At 37.1% G+C, this 17608-nt stretch overlaps 1 protein-coding gene across 2 annotated transcripts in view; it reads left to right on the top strand.

The window, feature by feature from the left end:
* Positions 1–511: 511 nt before the first annotated feature.
* NARS2 (asparaginyl-tRNA synthetase 2, mitochondrial) overlaps positions 512–17608 on the top strand; it is a 98713-nt gene continuing 81616 nt past the window's right edge. For both annotated transcript variants that reach the window (XM_016161566.2, XM_016161567.2), the window contains exons 1-5: positions 512–1000; positions 3803–3912; positions 4285–4405; positions 6467–6607; positions 11872–11952. In XM_016161566.2, coding sequence (XP_016017052.2) covers positions 860–1000; positions 3803–3912; positions 4285–4405; positions 6467–6607; positions 11872–11952 — 594 coding nt within the window. In that variant the 5' untranslated portion in view covers positions 512–859. The remainder of the gene's footprint in view (positions 1001–3802; positions 3913–4284; positions 4406–6466; positions 6608–11871; positions 11953–17608) is intronic.

Below are 17608 nucleotides of genomic sequence, written 5' to 3' on the forward strand. Positions count from 1 at the left end.
TCAGGATCTCTTCAGTTCTTACTTGTGAGAGGGCTCCATTCTCCAGCCATCTCTAGCAACCCACGTTTAGGCTCTACCCAGGAACTGATCATTCTTTTATGCTATTGTCTGTTTAGAGTCTGATACCACACAACTGTCAATTGAGCAAGGGGCATGTCTTGCCTTTCTCTACTAAGAACTCAGGAATGACTGATACCTTCGGGCTAATCCTCTCAATGACTGGGTCTCCTTCTCGACTCCTTCCTTCTTCGGCAGTCACTCCTTGTCTGTCAGTGTTCCTCAGCATCACCTGAATGCTTTAGCAATTAGGACTCTACGGAGCCCGCCCCACGTGGGCTCCGTAGCTCCTGCAGCTATAACCCCTACAACCTTAACGCCTTAGCTCCGCCCAGTCTTAGCTCCTGACCCCGCCCCCTTCCCCCGCTCCACCTCCTCTTTAAACCGGAGTCACAAGTACGCATGCTCCCCCTCAGCCAACTCGTAGCGTGATGGCGTTAGCGTTGGCGTGATGACGAATAGCGGCGATACTTGCCTCTTTGCTGGGGGTCAGGGCGTACATTTAGAAACCACGCGGGAGTGTGTGCCGTCTCGGCTGCCAGTGGCCCGTGCTTTCCTCTCGGTCTGCGTCGCTGAATGTGTGGTCTCCGTTCCGCCCCTTCCGGGAGAGGGAAGAAGAGCAGTTCTCAGGGGATAGAGTTGGAGCCCCTGAAGGAAAGGGAGCAACCAAGAGGCTTTAGATTTAGAGCGCTTGAGGACAGGGTTGTGACCCGGAATTAGGGGAGCGGCTGAGAGGGGAGGGTGCCCGCAGGCAGGGTCGGAACCCGCTGGGATCAGGGCTGGTTCCGAGGAGGACCGCGCGATGTTCCAGGTCCGGTGCCTCCTCAGAACCCTGCGCTTCTGTTCCTCCACTCCCTGCCCGAGACACAAGCCTTCGGCCAAACAGAGCGTGCGGAACGCTCTCGGGGCCCGGAACACGAATGGGGAGCGCATTAAGGTTCAGGTTGGTGTATGGGAAGGGAATGGGTTTTTTTCTTTTTAGTGACTTATATGACATCCACATCTAGGCTTTGTACTGTCGAGTCAGAGCGACTGGCAGGGAAAAGTTGGAAAATGTTGGCAGTCATGTGCGTTCACACTTTTCTTCTTTTATTGGCTATCATTACTTTTGGCAAAACTGTTTTGATGCCTATAAAACGCTTTCATGGTACCTTGTTAACCATACAGCAAAATTAAGGAACGATCCCTTTTTCCTTTAGCCTCATAATGAATATCCACAGTTATATGGTGGTTGTCTTGAGCCAGCAACTTGAGAGCAGAAACTATGTCTTACCTGTTTTGGTATTCACACATGGCTAACAGTAAATATTTGTTTAACTAAACCTTACCGTTCATTCAACTTGTAGCTATTTCAGTGCTCAAAATGAGGCTTTGCGTATAATTTATGTTTAATGCATTAGAAAGAGTGGAGTTTGGCAACTTGAAAGAGCTTTGTAGTTAAGCTGTCTAGGAGTAAATCTACATCTGAGTAGCTTGTTAATTCTGGGCATGTCACTTATGTGCTCTAAACCTCAGTTTCCTCTTATAAAACGATGGTAATAGTCCTTTGAACATTAAGCGAGGTAATAGGTATAAGGCATTTAGAACAGTGGTACGCAGCCTAAATGTTAGCTACTATTTTTTTTCTGGCCAATATTTATTTGCAGCAGCTCCACATAGAAGACTTTCTCTAAAAGAAGGCTAATCAAAGTGGTTTGACTTTCTTAGTAGATTGCTGAAACATACTGATGCAGTTATTTTTGTTGTCCTCAAATATTACCGATTTTTAGTAATACGACCAATCTACCTCTGTATGTTTTTAGGTTTCATGTTCTTTCCATGATCTAAATCAAAAATTTTCTTGATTTCATCTATTAATTTGGCATACTCTAATGATATCTTCTAGTCTAGAGAGAGTTCAAAGATGAAAAGAACAGACCCTAGGGCCTAGGTTAGAGGCTTTTATTTTAGTGCTGTGCAATCTAATACAGTAGCTACCTGCCACTTGTGGCACTGAGCACTTGAAATGTGGCTAGTTCAAATTGAGAGGTGCTCTAAATAAAATACACATTGATTGATTTTGAAAAGTATAAAATGTTTCATTTTTATGTTAATTACATGTTGATAATATGGGCATAATGGGTTAAATTAGAAACTAATTTCACCTGTTTCTTTTTACTTTAATGTGACCACTAAAAAATAAAATATTTCGTGGCTCACGTGGTTTTGTTGGACAGCCCTGGTTTAATGGCTAACACAAGAAATTACAGCAATATGTTAGTATTAGTGATATAATTAAAGAACTTAGAGAAAACAGAGAGGGAAATTCTTAACTGTGAGGAAGTCAAGGAAGACTTCTTGAATATAGGGTATGGTGGAGACATGAGGAAAGTAAGAGTCAGTATAGTCAATATAGTCATAACGACGTTTGGGTGAATGACAGACTACATAAAAAATGTGGTCCCATAACATTATAATGGAGCTGAAAAATTCCTATTGGCTAGTGACATTGGAGCTGTCATAAGGTCATAGTGCAACACATTACTTGTTTGTGGTGATGTTGTAAACAAACCTATGCTTCCAGTTATATAAAAGTAAGCATATATAATTACAGTACACAATATTTGATAAGGATGATAAATGACTATGTTACAAGTTTATGTATTTGCTATACTATTATTATTTTAAGATTCTACTCTTTTTACTTATTAAAAAAAAAGTTTGCTGTAGAACTATATGCCATGTTACACCAGCAGCAGCCTCATACGTCTTGTTTACATGTCTCTTGACTGCGTCCTTTCTCTTGCTTGACTTAATCTCATATTGTTTTGTACAGTAACATGCTGTACAGCCTTGTAACCTAGGAACAATAGGCTATACCACATAGCATAGTTGTGTAGTAGGCTATGCCACCAAGTTTGTGTAAGTGCATTCTATGCTGTTTAAACAACGACGACATCATCTAATGATGCATTTTTCAGAATATATTCCTGTCGTTAAGTGGCGCATGACTGTATAGTTTTTCTAAGTAGGATCATCTTTACCCAAGCATGTTTGGTGGTTAATCACACACCATCCGTTGTTTCACAATTGTTCAGTGTCTGCTAGAGGAATTTTCTCTTTGAATTTCTATGCTAATTAGATTTAAGTTAGATGTAAGTTTTATGTCACTGGTCTGCTTGAAGACATCTCATTTTTACTCAAACCTCCCTGTCATTTAAATTCAGAATATCTGAAAGTTTATGTACTACTTAATATATGTGCATGATGAGAAGTTTCTTGGACACTCTTTATTTATGATACTTCGTAAAATGAAAAAAAAAACCATGTTTCTAGTCAATATATAATCTCTGTTCTGAAATTTGACATAAAAAGAGAAAGAGACCCAAATATGTGTCCTGTTACTTGTAATAGTTGGGGTTGGAGGAGGCGCAGAGGCAAGAGAAGATACCCAGAATGGCCCATATTGAGGGGATTGGCTATATGAAGTAGGTTCATCAACCTAATGGAATGTCAGGCATCTATTCAGGCTCATGAGTTTTATTAACAAACAAAACAAAAGGTGGAATGCCAAAGCTGTATCTCACTGTGATAAGAACCATATAAAATTATATATGCACATGGGTGAACTAAAAGCAATTGATTTGTTAAGGCAGGGTTATGAAGACATTTCTCTACTTTCATTTAGTTGTCCATGTATATGTGTAATGAAAATGTAAAATGTTTGTGTTTTAAGCTCATATTTAGAAATATTTCTCTTAATTAGGGATGGATTCGTTCAATCCGATCCCAGAAGGAAGTCTTGTTCCTGCATGTAAATGATGGATCATCTTTGGAAAGCCTTCAGGTTGTAGCAGATTCAAGCTTCGACAGTAGGTGAATTAAAAAAGAGAGAGTCCTTTCATTTTTTTTCCATCTCCACTGCTCCCCATTATCCTAATCCACTGTTCACTTTGCCCCCTGAGTGATTTTTCTAAATGAATTTGCTTTTCATAATTTGAGGCTTAAATCCAAATATTTGGAATTAAGATACTTCAAGCTGGAGCCTTTCTTCCTCTAACATCTTCCTGAAACTGTATCCCCACCCATCCTTTGCTTCAGTCTCTTCTTAACTACCTGCAACTTTTAACCCAATTAGGGTAAAAACTTTTATCATTAAATATTTTAATGTTATAATAGAAAGGTTCATATTTAAATGAGGGTTACATATAATGATATCTTGTTTATGCTGGGTTTTTGTTACTATAGAGAACTGGCTTTTGGGAGTTCTGTGGAAATTCAAGGGCAGCTAGTAAAAAGTCCATCCAAAAGGCAGAATGTGGAACTGAAGGCAGAAAAAATTGAAGTTGTTGGACATTGTGATGCCAAGGTATGTTTTGTGACATTCTTATGGAGGTTGTTTAGGCTTAATTAAAAACATCGGCAATCATTTTTAAGTGTGATTATTGGGAAGATGGCATTTAGAACATGTTTCGCTTATGATTTCATAGAACACTGAAATGGGCTACAGAGCCTGAGGAATGTAGAGAGAATAGCAAAAAGTATTTATGAAGGTGGCTGAGAGTTATGAGTGAGAGTAAAATATTTGTGTGTGCATCTCTGTGGTGCCTATCACAGTTGAAACTTAACCACTTTTATAAGCATCCCCAGTCGGCCTCAGTGACAGAGACATACCAAGGCAGACCACATTCTTAGGAAAGGTCTATCTAGCAGTGACTTTTCGTGATCTAGAACTGTATTGTTCAGTACAGTAGCCACTAGCCACCTTTGGTTGTTTAATATTAAATCACTTAAAATTAAATAAAAAATTCCATTCCTCATGAGCATTAGTTACATTTCACTTGCTCACTAGTCACACGTAACTAGTGGCTACCGTACTAAATAGCACAGATACAGAACATTTCCGGTTATAGAAAATTCTATTGGACAGTGCTAGAGTGTTGTAACGCTTGGGCTGAACAAAGAAATTCTACATTAAGACGTGTTTATACCTGTCTTTTGCAAGACTCTTCTGTATAGCTTTTATTTTTAGCCTGATAAAGAGGCTAGAGGGGGTAAAATCATAGATAATTTAATTTCTTAAATTGGAGAAAATGAGGAGCAGCCAGATGAAATGACTTGCCCAAGGATATAGTGCTGAATAATGTCACAGTCAAAATTGATATACTAGGTATTTGACTCCCCTGTTGTTTTTCAATACTTGTCTTCAAATATTTAATGAACAAAAAATGGAGAAATATAGGGAAATTACATCATTCTAATTAATTTTTAGTTCTTTTGGATAGTGAATAAATTAAATACATGAAATAAGAAAGAAAATGGGAAATATTTTAGAAATGTCATTATGAATAGTTTTGTAAGAAATTCCAGTTGACATGTAAAGTCAAGAGTCAGGCTCTAAAAATAGACTGAATATAATTTGGAACCCAGAGAGGAATAGAGATGATAACCATTTTTTGGTTTTGCTCTTTTAGAGGATATATGATTATTAAAAATTTGCCGTGTGTTTTACTCTTCTTAAATTGTTCTCTCTTGGCTTCTGTTGATGCCTCCACCATCTCTTTCCCTTCATTTCAGTGTCACTTTGACATTAGGAAATTCTGAAGTCCTAGGAGTCCCCAAGATTCCTCTTAATGTTATATTTTCACTTTAGTAAGTGTGGCGCTTATTTTGATACAATTTAAATTACAAGACCTAAAAGGAATTGACAAGACTAAAAGAAACAGACTACCAGGGTAATTCTTTTACTTAGCTTCTTTGTTATCTTTTTTATTTAATCATTGGTTTTTGTCTGAGAGTTTGTTTCTGTCTCTTAATCTTAGGGAGTGTGGTTGAGGTGGAAATACTTCTAGATAGAATCATAATTTCCTTCAAAATTTTCATAAATGTACAATACTCTACCAGATGACAGAAAGCTGTTGACCCTCATGTTCTTAGATAGCAGTGCATGTTGATAAACATTGTCAATTGATAATGAATAATTACAGACTTTCAAGACATTTGAATGATTTTAAAATTAAACATGTGTGTATATAGCTGTAGAAAACAACCTTTAATATCTACAATATTCTGAACTTCTATGTGCCAAACCATGAACTATTTTGTATTATTATATTCTGATCTCTCTATTTGTAAGAAGTGATTGATAGCTAACAGAAATTTGATAAATAACAGGTTAGTCTTGGTGATATTGTGTATTTGCCCATGGTTCTACTGCTAATGAGTAGAGCAGAATTCAAACCCACATCTCTGTGCTTCCACCCCACCACCATTCTGCTAACTTGTTGGAATCAACGTGGACTATATTTAGTTATATTAAGAAATAAAGAAGGAAAGCATCTCAGTTTCGTCCAAAAGCACTACTATTTTTTTAAATGCCCTGGAAACTATTTTTTTAGCTTCTAATTTTTTTTTTTCCATTTGTTGGCAGGCTTTCCCTTTGAAATATAAAGAGAGGCATCCTCTGGAGTATCTGAGACAATATCCTCACCTTAGGTGTAGGACCAATGTTCTGAGTTCTATACTGAGGGTTCGCAGTGAAGCCACAGCTGCTATTCATTCTTTCTTTAAGGTAAGGTCCTTTGCTTCTTCTTCTGTCTTCTGAAAAAGTTGAATAATTGTAACACTGGAGTATTATCCTGAAAGTCCAATTAGTTCTTTATTCTAAGCACCCTTTACTTGAGTGGTACTTTTTTTCTTTGGTTGATTAAAAATTTTCTCTTTATCACTGGTTTTGAGCAATTAGATTACGGTGTGCCTTGAAACAGTTTTCTTTATGTTTCTCGTGTTTGGAATCTGTTGAGTTTCTTGGATCTATTCTTTTTAATTTTCATCAATTTTTTCAGTCATTATTTCTTCAACTACTCTTATATTAGACCATTCGATGATATCTCCGTAGCTGACTGATGTTCTTTTTTTTTTTTTTAAATTTTTTTTCTCTGTGTGTTTCTTTCAGATAGTTTTTATTGCCATGTCTTCAAGCTTATCTTTTCTTTTACAAGGCCTAATTTGTTATTTCTATCCAGTACATTTTTCATCTCACGTAATGTAGGTTCACATCTAGATGTTTTATTTTGCCCCCCTTTAAAAATCCGTTTCTCTACTTTGTGGACACATACAATGCAGTAAAAATACTGTTTTTATGTCCTTTTTTCCCCTAATTCTTAACATATTTATCAGTTATGAGTCAGTTTTTATTGATTAATTAATCTCATTATGGGTTATGTTTTCCTGCCACTTTGCATACCTGCTAATCTTTGATGAGATACGAGATATTGTGAATTTTACCTTATTTGGGCCTAGGTAGTTATAAAGTTTCTTAAGCTTTGTGCTGGTATGTAGTTAAGTTGCTTGAAAACTGTTTAATCCTTTGGGTCCTGCTTTTAAAGAGTTCTGGAGGAGTGCTCAGTCTAGGACTAATTTTTTCCCACTGTTGAGGCAAAGCCTTCCTAAGTACTCTACCTAGTGCCTTATGAATGATGATTTTTCCAAACTAACTTGTGAGAACAGGCACTGTTTCCTCAAATCTTTTTGCATGATTCTTTCACTGGCCTTGAATGGTTTCCTCACACACATGTGCTAATCATTCCTCTACCTAATATTCCAGATGATCCTCCACACATCTCTGGAATTCTCTGCACAGCTCTCTCCTCTCTGGTACTCTGTCTAATGAACTCTAGCCACTTTGGTCTCCTCATACTTTCACCTCTGTCTCCTCAACTCAGGGACTCTGCTGGACTCTATTTCCCCCTCTCCCTGGTATGGCCTGAAAAACCTCAAGGTAGTAAGCTAGGCTGCTGGTAGGGTTCACAGTGTTTGTTTCCCATCTCTGAGGGATTGCTGTCCTTTGTCGTCTGATATTCAGCGTCTTGAAAACTATTATTTCATGTGGCTTGTTTGTGGGGTTTTTTGCTTTTTAAAATTTTTTTTTTTTATTATTTCAGGTAGGAGGGTTAATCTAGTCTCTATTTCTCCATCTTGGTCATAGACATTTTATGTGTAGAAAATACAACTTGTAAAGAGTTACTGGTGTTGATCAAGTAGATTGAACTGAGACTAAAGGCATTTTGTCTTATTTAGTTTTGCTTTTCAGTCATTTGGCCCCTCCTGGGAAAGCCACAGTGGAATGTAGTTGGTAAGCTGATGAGGTGATAGGACCCTCCCCTCATATGGATAGTAGGGTTCCAAAGGCAAGGAGTGACCCAGCAGATAAAGTTCAGTGTTATTCCATGTGGTTTTGGAACTCTTCCTGTGCCACTTCCCAAGATCCAGCTAATTTGTGGAGATTGTTTAACAGCGTACTTTCCCCTTGTGAAAAATGCATGCAGGCCCAGGCCTGTTGCAGCATACCAAGAAAGTTCTTTCTCTTTGAGATGCTCTTTCAGAGTTGATTTCTAGTGAAACAGCCAAAGAACATCATGGCTTCAAAGCATATACTGTACTTTTGAACAAACAAAGGAAAATAAATCACACTGTACAATGTCATTCCATTATAGTTTGAAAGGGTACATTTACATATGTGCTCATAAACTTTCTTATGCAACATCCATATGGTTTTTCAGTTGTGCTTGAATCACACAAACAAGAAATTTGTTCAGCCCTCAAGATGCCCCACCGCCCATATGGCTTTAACAGCTGACAAAGTGGACCTGCTTTAATCCTGAAAGTTTTGTAGATATATGGCCACTAGATGGTGGTATTGGCAATCCATTGACCAGTGGACTTTACCTACTTTCTGGATTTCTTCATTACTTGAAGCTTTGGCAAATATGCAAAAATTAAAAAATAAGAGAATCTAGAAAAATTTGAAATAAACAATGAGCAAAATTAAGTAAAATTAAAAACATTTTAAGTGGTTGAAAATAACAAATTTTAGCACTACTGGTGATAGTTATAAAGTAGGTAATTTTGAGTACTATAAATTTACTTGTTAATTGTAAAGCCCTGGAAAATATATTCCTGATACCGAGTTCTATAATTAATGTTACCCTCTCATAGGTGTGGGAATTAAGATCGAGTTATTTAAAGAAACCACAGGAGTGCTGTAGGACATTAAATAATCATATTATCTAATATTTGATACTGTTTCTTTGAGTTGTTACTTTAGGCTCCCTAAAAGATGTTAAGACTCAAAATGTAAAGTTTTCATAAATTTCAGTCTAGAAATGCAGGAGACAAATTTGGGCAATATCTTTTAGTTAGGATACTTTAAACATCTAGTTTTGTTTGTTTGTTTGTTTTTGGTTTAAATTTTAAAGTGTTTTGTGTGTAACTTGGTTTGCTCATAATATTGATTCATTTGCTGTGTCCTAAAACTTGGCTCTCTAGAATCCTCAAGGAATGAGTTATTTAGAAGAACTGAGTTTCTTAAATAACAAGATTATCTCTCCAGGCACCAATTTTTCTAATTTCCAGTGGAAGCTATCCCCAAATGTGTTACACATATCCCGGCTTTCTAAATTGAGCCAATAAAAGAGTTTTTCCCTTTCTTGATGAGTCAGGGTTCTTCCTTTGAATATCAGATTTTTCCCTCTTCTGTGTAGCAGTTCCTTCAGAGGCTGTCACAGTGCGGAGCATTCTTTGTTCCTGTGTTGAATGACCCCAGAATGCTGTGTATTTGAGTTCCTGTGACTGGTTTCTGTGGGTTTTGTCTCCTCTTGCTGTCATTTTTTGTTGCCAGTAGTGTGCTTATAACTAGCAAGTGCTGTCATGGTCCTTTTTCATTAATTTTGATTAATAATGATACTTATTTTGGGTGCATGTGAAAGAAAAATGTAGTCCATGAATCGTTGAGTGATGTGTATGGAGCTTAGTATGTGATTTTTGTAATTTTCAGATACTCAATGCCTTGTGAAATATCTAGTTCTAGAATGTGTAGCTATCAAAATATTTAGATTTTTAGAGATAGTGGATGGAATCTGAAAAATTGGATGAAAGTATGTACTTTTATTTTTTGGCCGCTTTTCTGAACTTCATATCTCTAATTAGGAACCACTTTGCTGTGAGCTAGAATAAGTACCTGACACTGGTATCCCACAGACAATGTGCCTTGCTGTTTATTTCCCTTTTTATCTTTCTACTTCCCTCTCTACTTTCTCTTTTTTGAACTTTGTTCTCTATGCTTTATTATTCTTCCTTTGTACTCTCCTCTATAGCTCTTGGTGGTAATATTATAGACTTTGATATGATAAGCTTTACTAGCAGCATTAAGGCTTAAAAAGTGACATCTTTTGAAAGGTTTAGCATTAGTTGAGTATTGAGAATAATTCCCACCACTTGAGTAATTTAAAAAAAAAAAAAAAAACCTCATGCAGTTATTTTCATATGATTTATAGTATTGTTTCTTGTGGCAGTTGACCAATTGTAACTTTGGCAATTATATTTAGCCGTTAAATTTTCTCCTCCCTCTCCCCCTCCCTCTGGCCACCCTCATTTCCTTTGGATTTTTCACTTCCTTTCTTTGTTTACTGCACTCATGGTCATAGTTGCCTGCATTCACATGGAATAAATGATTCATGTTCATAATTCTTGGTTCCTAAGAGACAAAAATTTTATGCAGTAACGTTATTATTGATTATATTTCATTCGTTTTCTATAATGTACTCTGTACAGCACCTCTAAACATGTTGCTCCCAGATTAAGTATATTTTTGAATACTTTCTGAGACTCCTAATTTAGACTTGAATATTTAATCAGTCTACATCATAAGGCAGGTTGTTAACTGGATATTTTGTATCTTAGCCAGAATACTTGAATTTAACCTTTTTAGGAAGAAGCAAATTTCCGAGGGCCCTGGTAACACATTGAGACATTTTATATTCCACCAGTGACAGAATTTAACAGAAATTAGATATATATATGTATAAATTCATTACATTGATTTCAAGACCAAAATTCTTGCATTAAACATATACTATTCTGCTTTTGCAGCACAAGTTCCCTTTAGCTACCTCTACCCCTAGCCTGCATCTTTATGCTGAATATAACCTTTTGCCCACATACATAGTCAAAATGAAAGAAGCATAACCTTGAAGTTGCTGGGTTATTTCAATCCTACTAGCAACAGCTTTTGTGGTTCACTAATGGAAATAGTCTCAGACTTTGGAGCGGAAGAATCGCAGTTGGACGCCTCAGTAATGGATGAATTTGCTGCTCAAAATCTTCCTTGAGGGAAAGGAAGTGCACTGCCTGTGCCATGTGCAGTGCACTGTGCAATCCGTTTAATGACAGACTTCCTAAAATTCATTTCTACTTTTTTTGCTGTTTGTTTCTCCAGTCCCTATTTATCAACCTTAATTTTTCTCCTTTTTGGTGGTTTGTTACAATTGTGAGTCTCATTCCAAAATAATTGAACTTTATATTGATCACTTTGTATTCCTGGACCAATGTGGGCAACATCATTATACATTATCTTTGAGTGTGTGTGTGTGTGTGTGTGTGTGTGTGTGTGTGTGAAGTTATTAACAGTATTTTAGAAAAGTGGGAAGAAGAAATAGCACCAGAGAAAGAAAAGATCCTGAAGATCCTGGTTCTGACACTGACTAGTTGTGTGACTTTGGGCAATTCATTAAATCTGTCTAAGCCTTAATCTCCGTTATCTTTGAAGTGAGGAGATTGGACTAGATAATGTCTAACTCAGTTTGTGATTTAAAATTCTTTATACTGTGAATAGTAAAATATTCAGCTTGATATTCCAATAATTTTCTTTTGAGGAGTTAGGGAGGGATTTGATATGGCATTCTCAGTGCTATTTTAATAGTATGATAAGGTGTATGTTCTTGGAATTGTTTCATCTACAAGTATACTGGAAAAAGTGGCTTTCCTTTTTTCTTCTAGGACAATGGCTTTGTGCATATTCATACTCCAATAATCACGTCCAATGACTGTGAGGGGGCTGGAGAACTTTTTCAAGTTGAGGTAAGTTGTGCTTCCTATCTTGGGGGATATAGTGCTCTGATATTTTTCCAGTGAGGATTTGCTTTAATAAGAATTGTGTGGAAACACCATGACCAGAACCTGAAATTTTGTTAATAGTAATCCTTAAAAATCATATAGGAAATTCAAACTTCTTTGATTTCCTGTCCTACCAGCTATAGTATACATTGCAACTAAAAGGAGTAGATTTTTTTCTTGTACTTAATCTCTTCCTCTTTTTCACCTATCTCCTCTACCCCTCTCCCATTTGGCAACCATCAAAATGTTCTCTGTATCTATGAGTTTATTTTATTTATTTTAGATGCCATGTATAAGTGAAATCATACAGTATTTATCTTTCTCTTTCTGACTTATTTCACTTAGCATAATACCCTCAATGTCATTCATATTGTTATAGATGGCAAAATTTCATTCATTTCATGGTTGAGTAATATTCCATTGTATATATATACCACTTCTTTATCCATTCATCTATTGACAGACACTTAGGTTACTTCCATATCTTAACTATTGTAAATAATGCTGCAGTGAACATATGGGTGCATATGTCTTTTTGAATTAGTGTTTCGGTTTCTTTGGATAAATACCTGGAAGTGGAATTACTGGGTCCTTCTTTGTCTCTTACAGCCTTTGTTTTAGGTATGTTTCGTCTGGTATAAGTATTGCTATCTCAGCTTTCTTTTTTTTTTTTTTTTTTTTTTCATTTTTCATTTCCATTTTCATGAGATATCTTTTTCCATTCCTTTCACTCTGTGTGTGTCTTTTGGTCTGAAGTGAGTCTCTTGCAGGTGCATGTGGAAGGGACTTATTTTCTTATACATGCAGCCACCCTATATCTTTTGATTAGAGCATTAAATTTATTTACATTATATTGAAAGTAATCATTGATGGATATGTAGTTATTACCATTTTATTCATATTTTTTATTTTATTTTTTTCTTCTTAAAGAAGCCTCTCCAACATTTTCTGTAATACTGGTTTGGTGGTGATGAACTCCCTTAGCTTTTTCTTGTTTGGGAAGACCTTTATCTGTCTGATTTTAAATGATAGCTTTGTTGAGTAGAATAATCTTGGTTGTAGGTGTTTGCTTTTTATCACTTTGAGTATTTGATGCCAATCTGTTCTGGACTGCAAAGTTTTGTTGAGAAATCAGCTGACAGTCTTATGAAAGCTCTCTCTATAGGTAACTAGATGCTTTTCTCTTGCTGCTTTTAAGATTCTCTCTTCGTCTTTAACCTTTGGCATTTTAATTACGCATTTCTTGATGTGGGCCTCTTTGGGTCCATCTTGTTTAGGACTCTGTGCTTCCTGGGCTTGTATGTCTATTTCTTTCACCAGGTTAGGGAAGTTTTCAGTTGTTATTTTTTCAAATAGGTTCTCAGTTTTTTGCTCTCTCTCTTCTCCTTCTAGTACCCTTATGATGCAATTATTGTTATGTTTGATGTTTTCTCAGAGGCCCCTTAAACTATCCTCATATTTAAAAATTATTTTTTCCAGTTGGTTGTTTTCCACTACCTTATCTTCCAAATCTTTTGATACTTTGCTTCATCTAATCTGCTGTTTGTTCTTTGAGTATATTCTTCATTGCAGCCACTGTATTCTTCATTTCTGAAAGGTTCTTGTTTATGGTTTTTGTTTCTTTGTTGAAGTTCTCACTGAGTTTATTCTTCTCCTAAGTTCCTTGAGCATCCTATAACCAATATTTTGAATTCTGTATCCGATAGATTGCTTGTCTCCATTTTACTTAATTCTATTTCTGGTGTTTTGCCCCAGATTTTCATTTGGGACATATTTCTTTGTCTCATTTTTGCTGACTCCCTGTGTTAGTTTCTATATGTTAGGTAGATATGCTATGTCTCCCAGTCTTAACAAAGTGGCCTTATGTAGTAGGTGTTGTTTTAGGCCCAGTAGCACAATCTCTATGTTCCCTGGAACTGGGTGCTCCAGAGATGTTCCCTGTGTGGGGCTGTGTGCCTTCCTATTGTAGTTGAGCCTCAATTGCTAGTGAGTGGATTGACTCTCAGGCAGACTGGCTCTGCAGGCTAGCCATGACTGTAGAAGACAAGCTGCTATGTGGGGACTAACCCCACATAATGGGAGTTGCTTTCCTGGGCTCTGGTGCCATCCAAGTCTGCCGTTGGGGTGTGTTGTTTGTGGAGCTGATTGGGTGGTTCTCTGGTGTGGCTGAACTTGGCCACTGGGTGTGTTGGTTCCGAAGCCTCTTGGGAGAGGCTGTGGTGCAGGCCAGTGTTAGTGTCTGTTTATGCCCGGTCTGGGACTGCCTGATCGGAGCTACTAATTGATCTCCACTTTGTTGCTGTTTTTGCTGGGCTTGAAGGCACTTGGGAGAGGCTTTGCTGCAAACCAAGTCTAGCGGTTACTATCACTGGCCTTGGGACCTTTTCCTAGACACCACGATGTGACTGAGTACAGCTGGCACGTGTGCCATTCTTGTGACTGCTCAGTTGAAGCTCCATTCCATGCCCACACAGACCACAGCTTATGCCAGGATTGGAGTCAGCTAATGGGATTTACAATGCAAGTTAAGACCAGTCACCACTTGTGCTAGGCTTGGGGCCACTTAGCAAGAGGTACAGGTCATGCTGAGGCCAGCCACTGCTTGTTTGGGGTTGTGAACCTATGAGAGATTCTAGAAAATTCTGCAGCATGAACCAAAACAGGCCGCTTATGTTGAAAAGCCACTCGAAATTGCTCAGTCAGGGCATGTGAGTTAGGTGGGGTAGGGTCTTGGAATCACCAGGGCAGGAGAGTGGTGTTAGCTAGGTTAATGGAGAGCTTAGATTTGGCATCTGCTTATGCCTTCCCGCTGGGTCAGGGGAGAATGCAACAAAGGAGCAATGGTGTCTCCCCAGAGAAAGCTGCCCTGACCCCCTGTTCTTCCAGCCCTCACTCTGAAAATAATAAATTCACTTCCTTCCCATATGTCCCTGGTGCTTTTTGAGCTGTTGCCCCTGCATCGGAGCCCAGAGTGAGTGAGTTTGTGAGGCTCCTCAAGAGTTATGCCTGGGACTCCAGCAGCCCTCTGTCTCACTTGGATACAGTCCTCACTGAGGATGTTTTATAATTTAGTTGTAATTTTGATGTAGTCATGGGAGGAAGCAGGCACAGCATTTACATACTCCACCATGTAAAGGGGGAGTAGAAGGGGACCAGAAGTCCCCTTCACATTTTGATTCTTGATGATGTTTTTTCTTTATATTATTGAATAAAGTATTCACTGGGAGAAGTTGTCTTCACATGTTGAAGTCATTGTTAAAAATAATCAAATGCTATCTTTCTTCATACATAGTTTGAAGAAAGCTTGATGATAGCCTTCTGCAAAAAGTGGAATAAAAATGCTTTGCTAAACATTTAAAATGGAATGTTAGCATACGCATATATGAATTCAAAGAAGGCAGCAAATGATAAAATTACAATACAGTCATCTCTTCGTATCTGTGGATTCTACATCCACAGATTCAACCAACTACAGATCAAAAATATTCAGAAAAAAAAAAGTTATAATGTTGCTGATACGTGCTGTGTAGTTAGGTCTAGATGGTTGCATCTGAACTGAATATGTACAGACTTATCTTGTCATTGTTCCCTAAAGGATGCAGTATGACAACTATTTACATAGTATTTACGTTGTATTAGATACTATATGTAATCTAGAGATGATTTAAAGTATGAGAATGCATATAGGGTATATGCAAATACTACACCATTTTATACAAGGGACTTAAGCAGCTGCAGATTTTAATAACTGGGGGTCCTAGAACCTGTGGATACTGAGGGACAACTGTGTATAAATTGTAAAACTACATTCTTTTCGAGGCAATTATGTTGTTTACTTTCTATTTTCACATAAGAACCTTCTGAATATTGAAGTGAAGAAGAATCACCCACCTTAAATACATTTTATGATCACTAAACTAAACCACTGAATATTAAAAAGTAAATGGCAGGAAAGAGAAGGCATAAATTAAAGACATTTTTACAAATAAGGGAATTATTAAAGAGACCCAAATTAAACAAGAAAAAAATAGTAATAAACTTAAAAAATAATAAATTAGGAGATAACTGCTTTGCTACCAAGAAAGTCCCATAAACAAGACTGAATGATTACAGTATATGTACTGTGGCCTCTAAACAACACAGGGCAAGTTACCAGATAAATATAAATACATAGGACGGGAAAACATATATTTCTGAAGCTAAACAAATGAGAACTATTCTATGTTAATAGTATTTCAAGGCGAGGTTGAGGAATTTTATAGTAGAATTAGAGGTGCCTATAAAGAGTACCAGAAAGAGATACTCTCAAATTCATTGATCCTAAGCTCCTGCAGCCGTGGTCTATATCAGATTTCAGCAGAGTGTGGCTTTTGCGCTATGACCCACTGTTTTTGTTGCTTTCAGAAGTTCAGCTCCTAAGACTTGTCTTCTGTACCTGCCAACCCTCTATTTTTTGAAAGCAGCGCTCCTGCTTATTCCCACCTCACACACCTCTGTACTTCCAAGCTTCATTGTGTTAATTTCCTCCTGACTACATGAAGCGGCATAGGGGTTTGAATTTCAGCACTGCGTTGTTAGGGGCAAGTAGAGTTTCATATTTAAATTCATTCTTCTCTTAATAGTGCTTTTTTGCTCTGACAACAATGAAGTTTCAGTAACTATTTAAAGATAAGGATGCTTAGTATACACTCCAGTTTGAGGACAGCAGTAAGAGGCCACCTTGAAATTCACACTAAGAACATGCACTTCTAAAACACTGTTGAGAAGCGAATGCATGTCTCCATTATTTTAGTTTTTCCCTCTTATTTCCATTTCCTACTTTAAGACTGGATATTTATTTGTTCAGGTATGACTACTGAATATATATGTAGAAAATTGCATTCAAGACATTCATTCGCTATTCAGCAGACATTTGGTATCCTCTGTGTTCAAGATGCTGTGCTAAATGTTATGAGAGATATAAAGATATAGCTGAGTTCTGGACTATAAAGCTGGTGAGCTGGCAGGGGTTGATAGAGGAAGGAGCATGCTTTTTATTCACTCTCGATGTTAATTATCCTGCAATATTCCTTGATTGTACGTATGCAGTTTCTGTTTTAAGACCCTAGCTGAGTCCCCACAATTGTTTGGTTCTTATGATTCTGGAGTAACTAGTTTGTCTCTCAGAAAATAAAAGGGATTAAAGGAAGAATTAGATATTGTGGTAAAATCTAGACATTGATGGGAAATAAAGTGAAACTGCTTTATGTATTTATTTGAGGTTATAGTGTTACCAATTGTAAGTGGTATGGAATCTAGAAGAAAATTAGTGAGGTCAGTGAGGATTGACTTCATTAGAAAACTCTTCAAAATGAATATGTGACTTGACTGTACCCTAGGGAGAGTATTCTAGGTAGGGAACAATGTAAATAGAGTCAAGCAATTAAAATGAGTGAGGGGTTTTCACTAGATGTTGGATGGACAGATTAGAAGGCTCATATTGTTGAATCATAGAGGATAAAGTTGGACAGCTATAGAAATGAGGCGATAGAGCAGGTTAAAAAACTTTATGAAGATGTGTTTTATATACCATAAAATTCACTCAAATATATATTCCCATGGTTTTTAGTATATTCATAGG

The sequence above is a fragment of the Rousettus aegyptiacus genome, unplaced genomic scaffold (assembly GCF_014176215.1).
Source record: "Rousettus aegyptiacus isolate mRouAeg1 unplaced genomic scaffold, mRouAeg1.p scaffold_m13_p_5, whole genome shotgun sequence".
Taxonomy (NCBI): domain Eukaryota; kingdom Metazoa; phylum Chordata; class Mammalia; order Chiroptera; family Pteropodidae; genus Rousettus; species Rousettus aegyptiacus.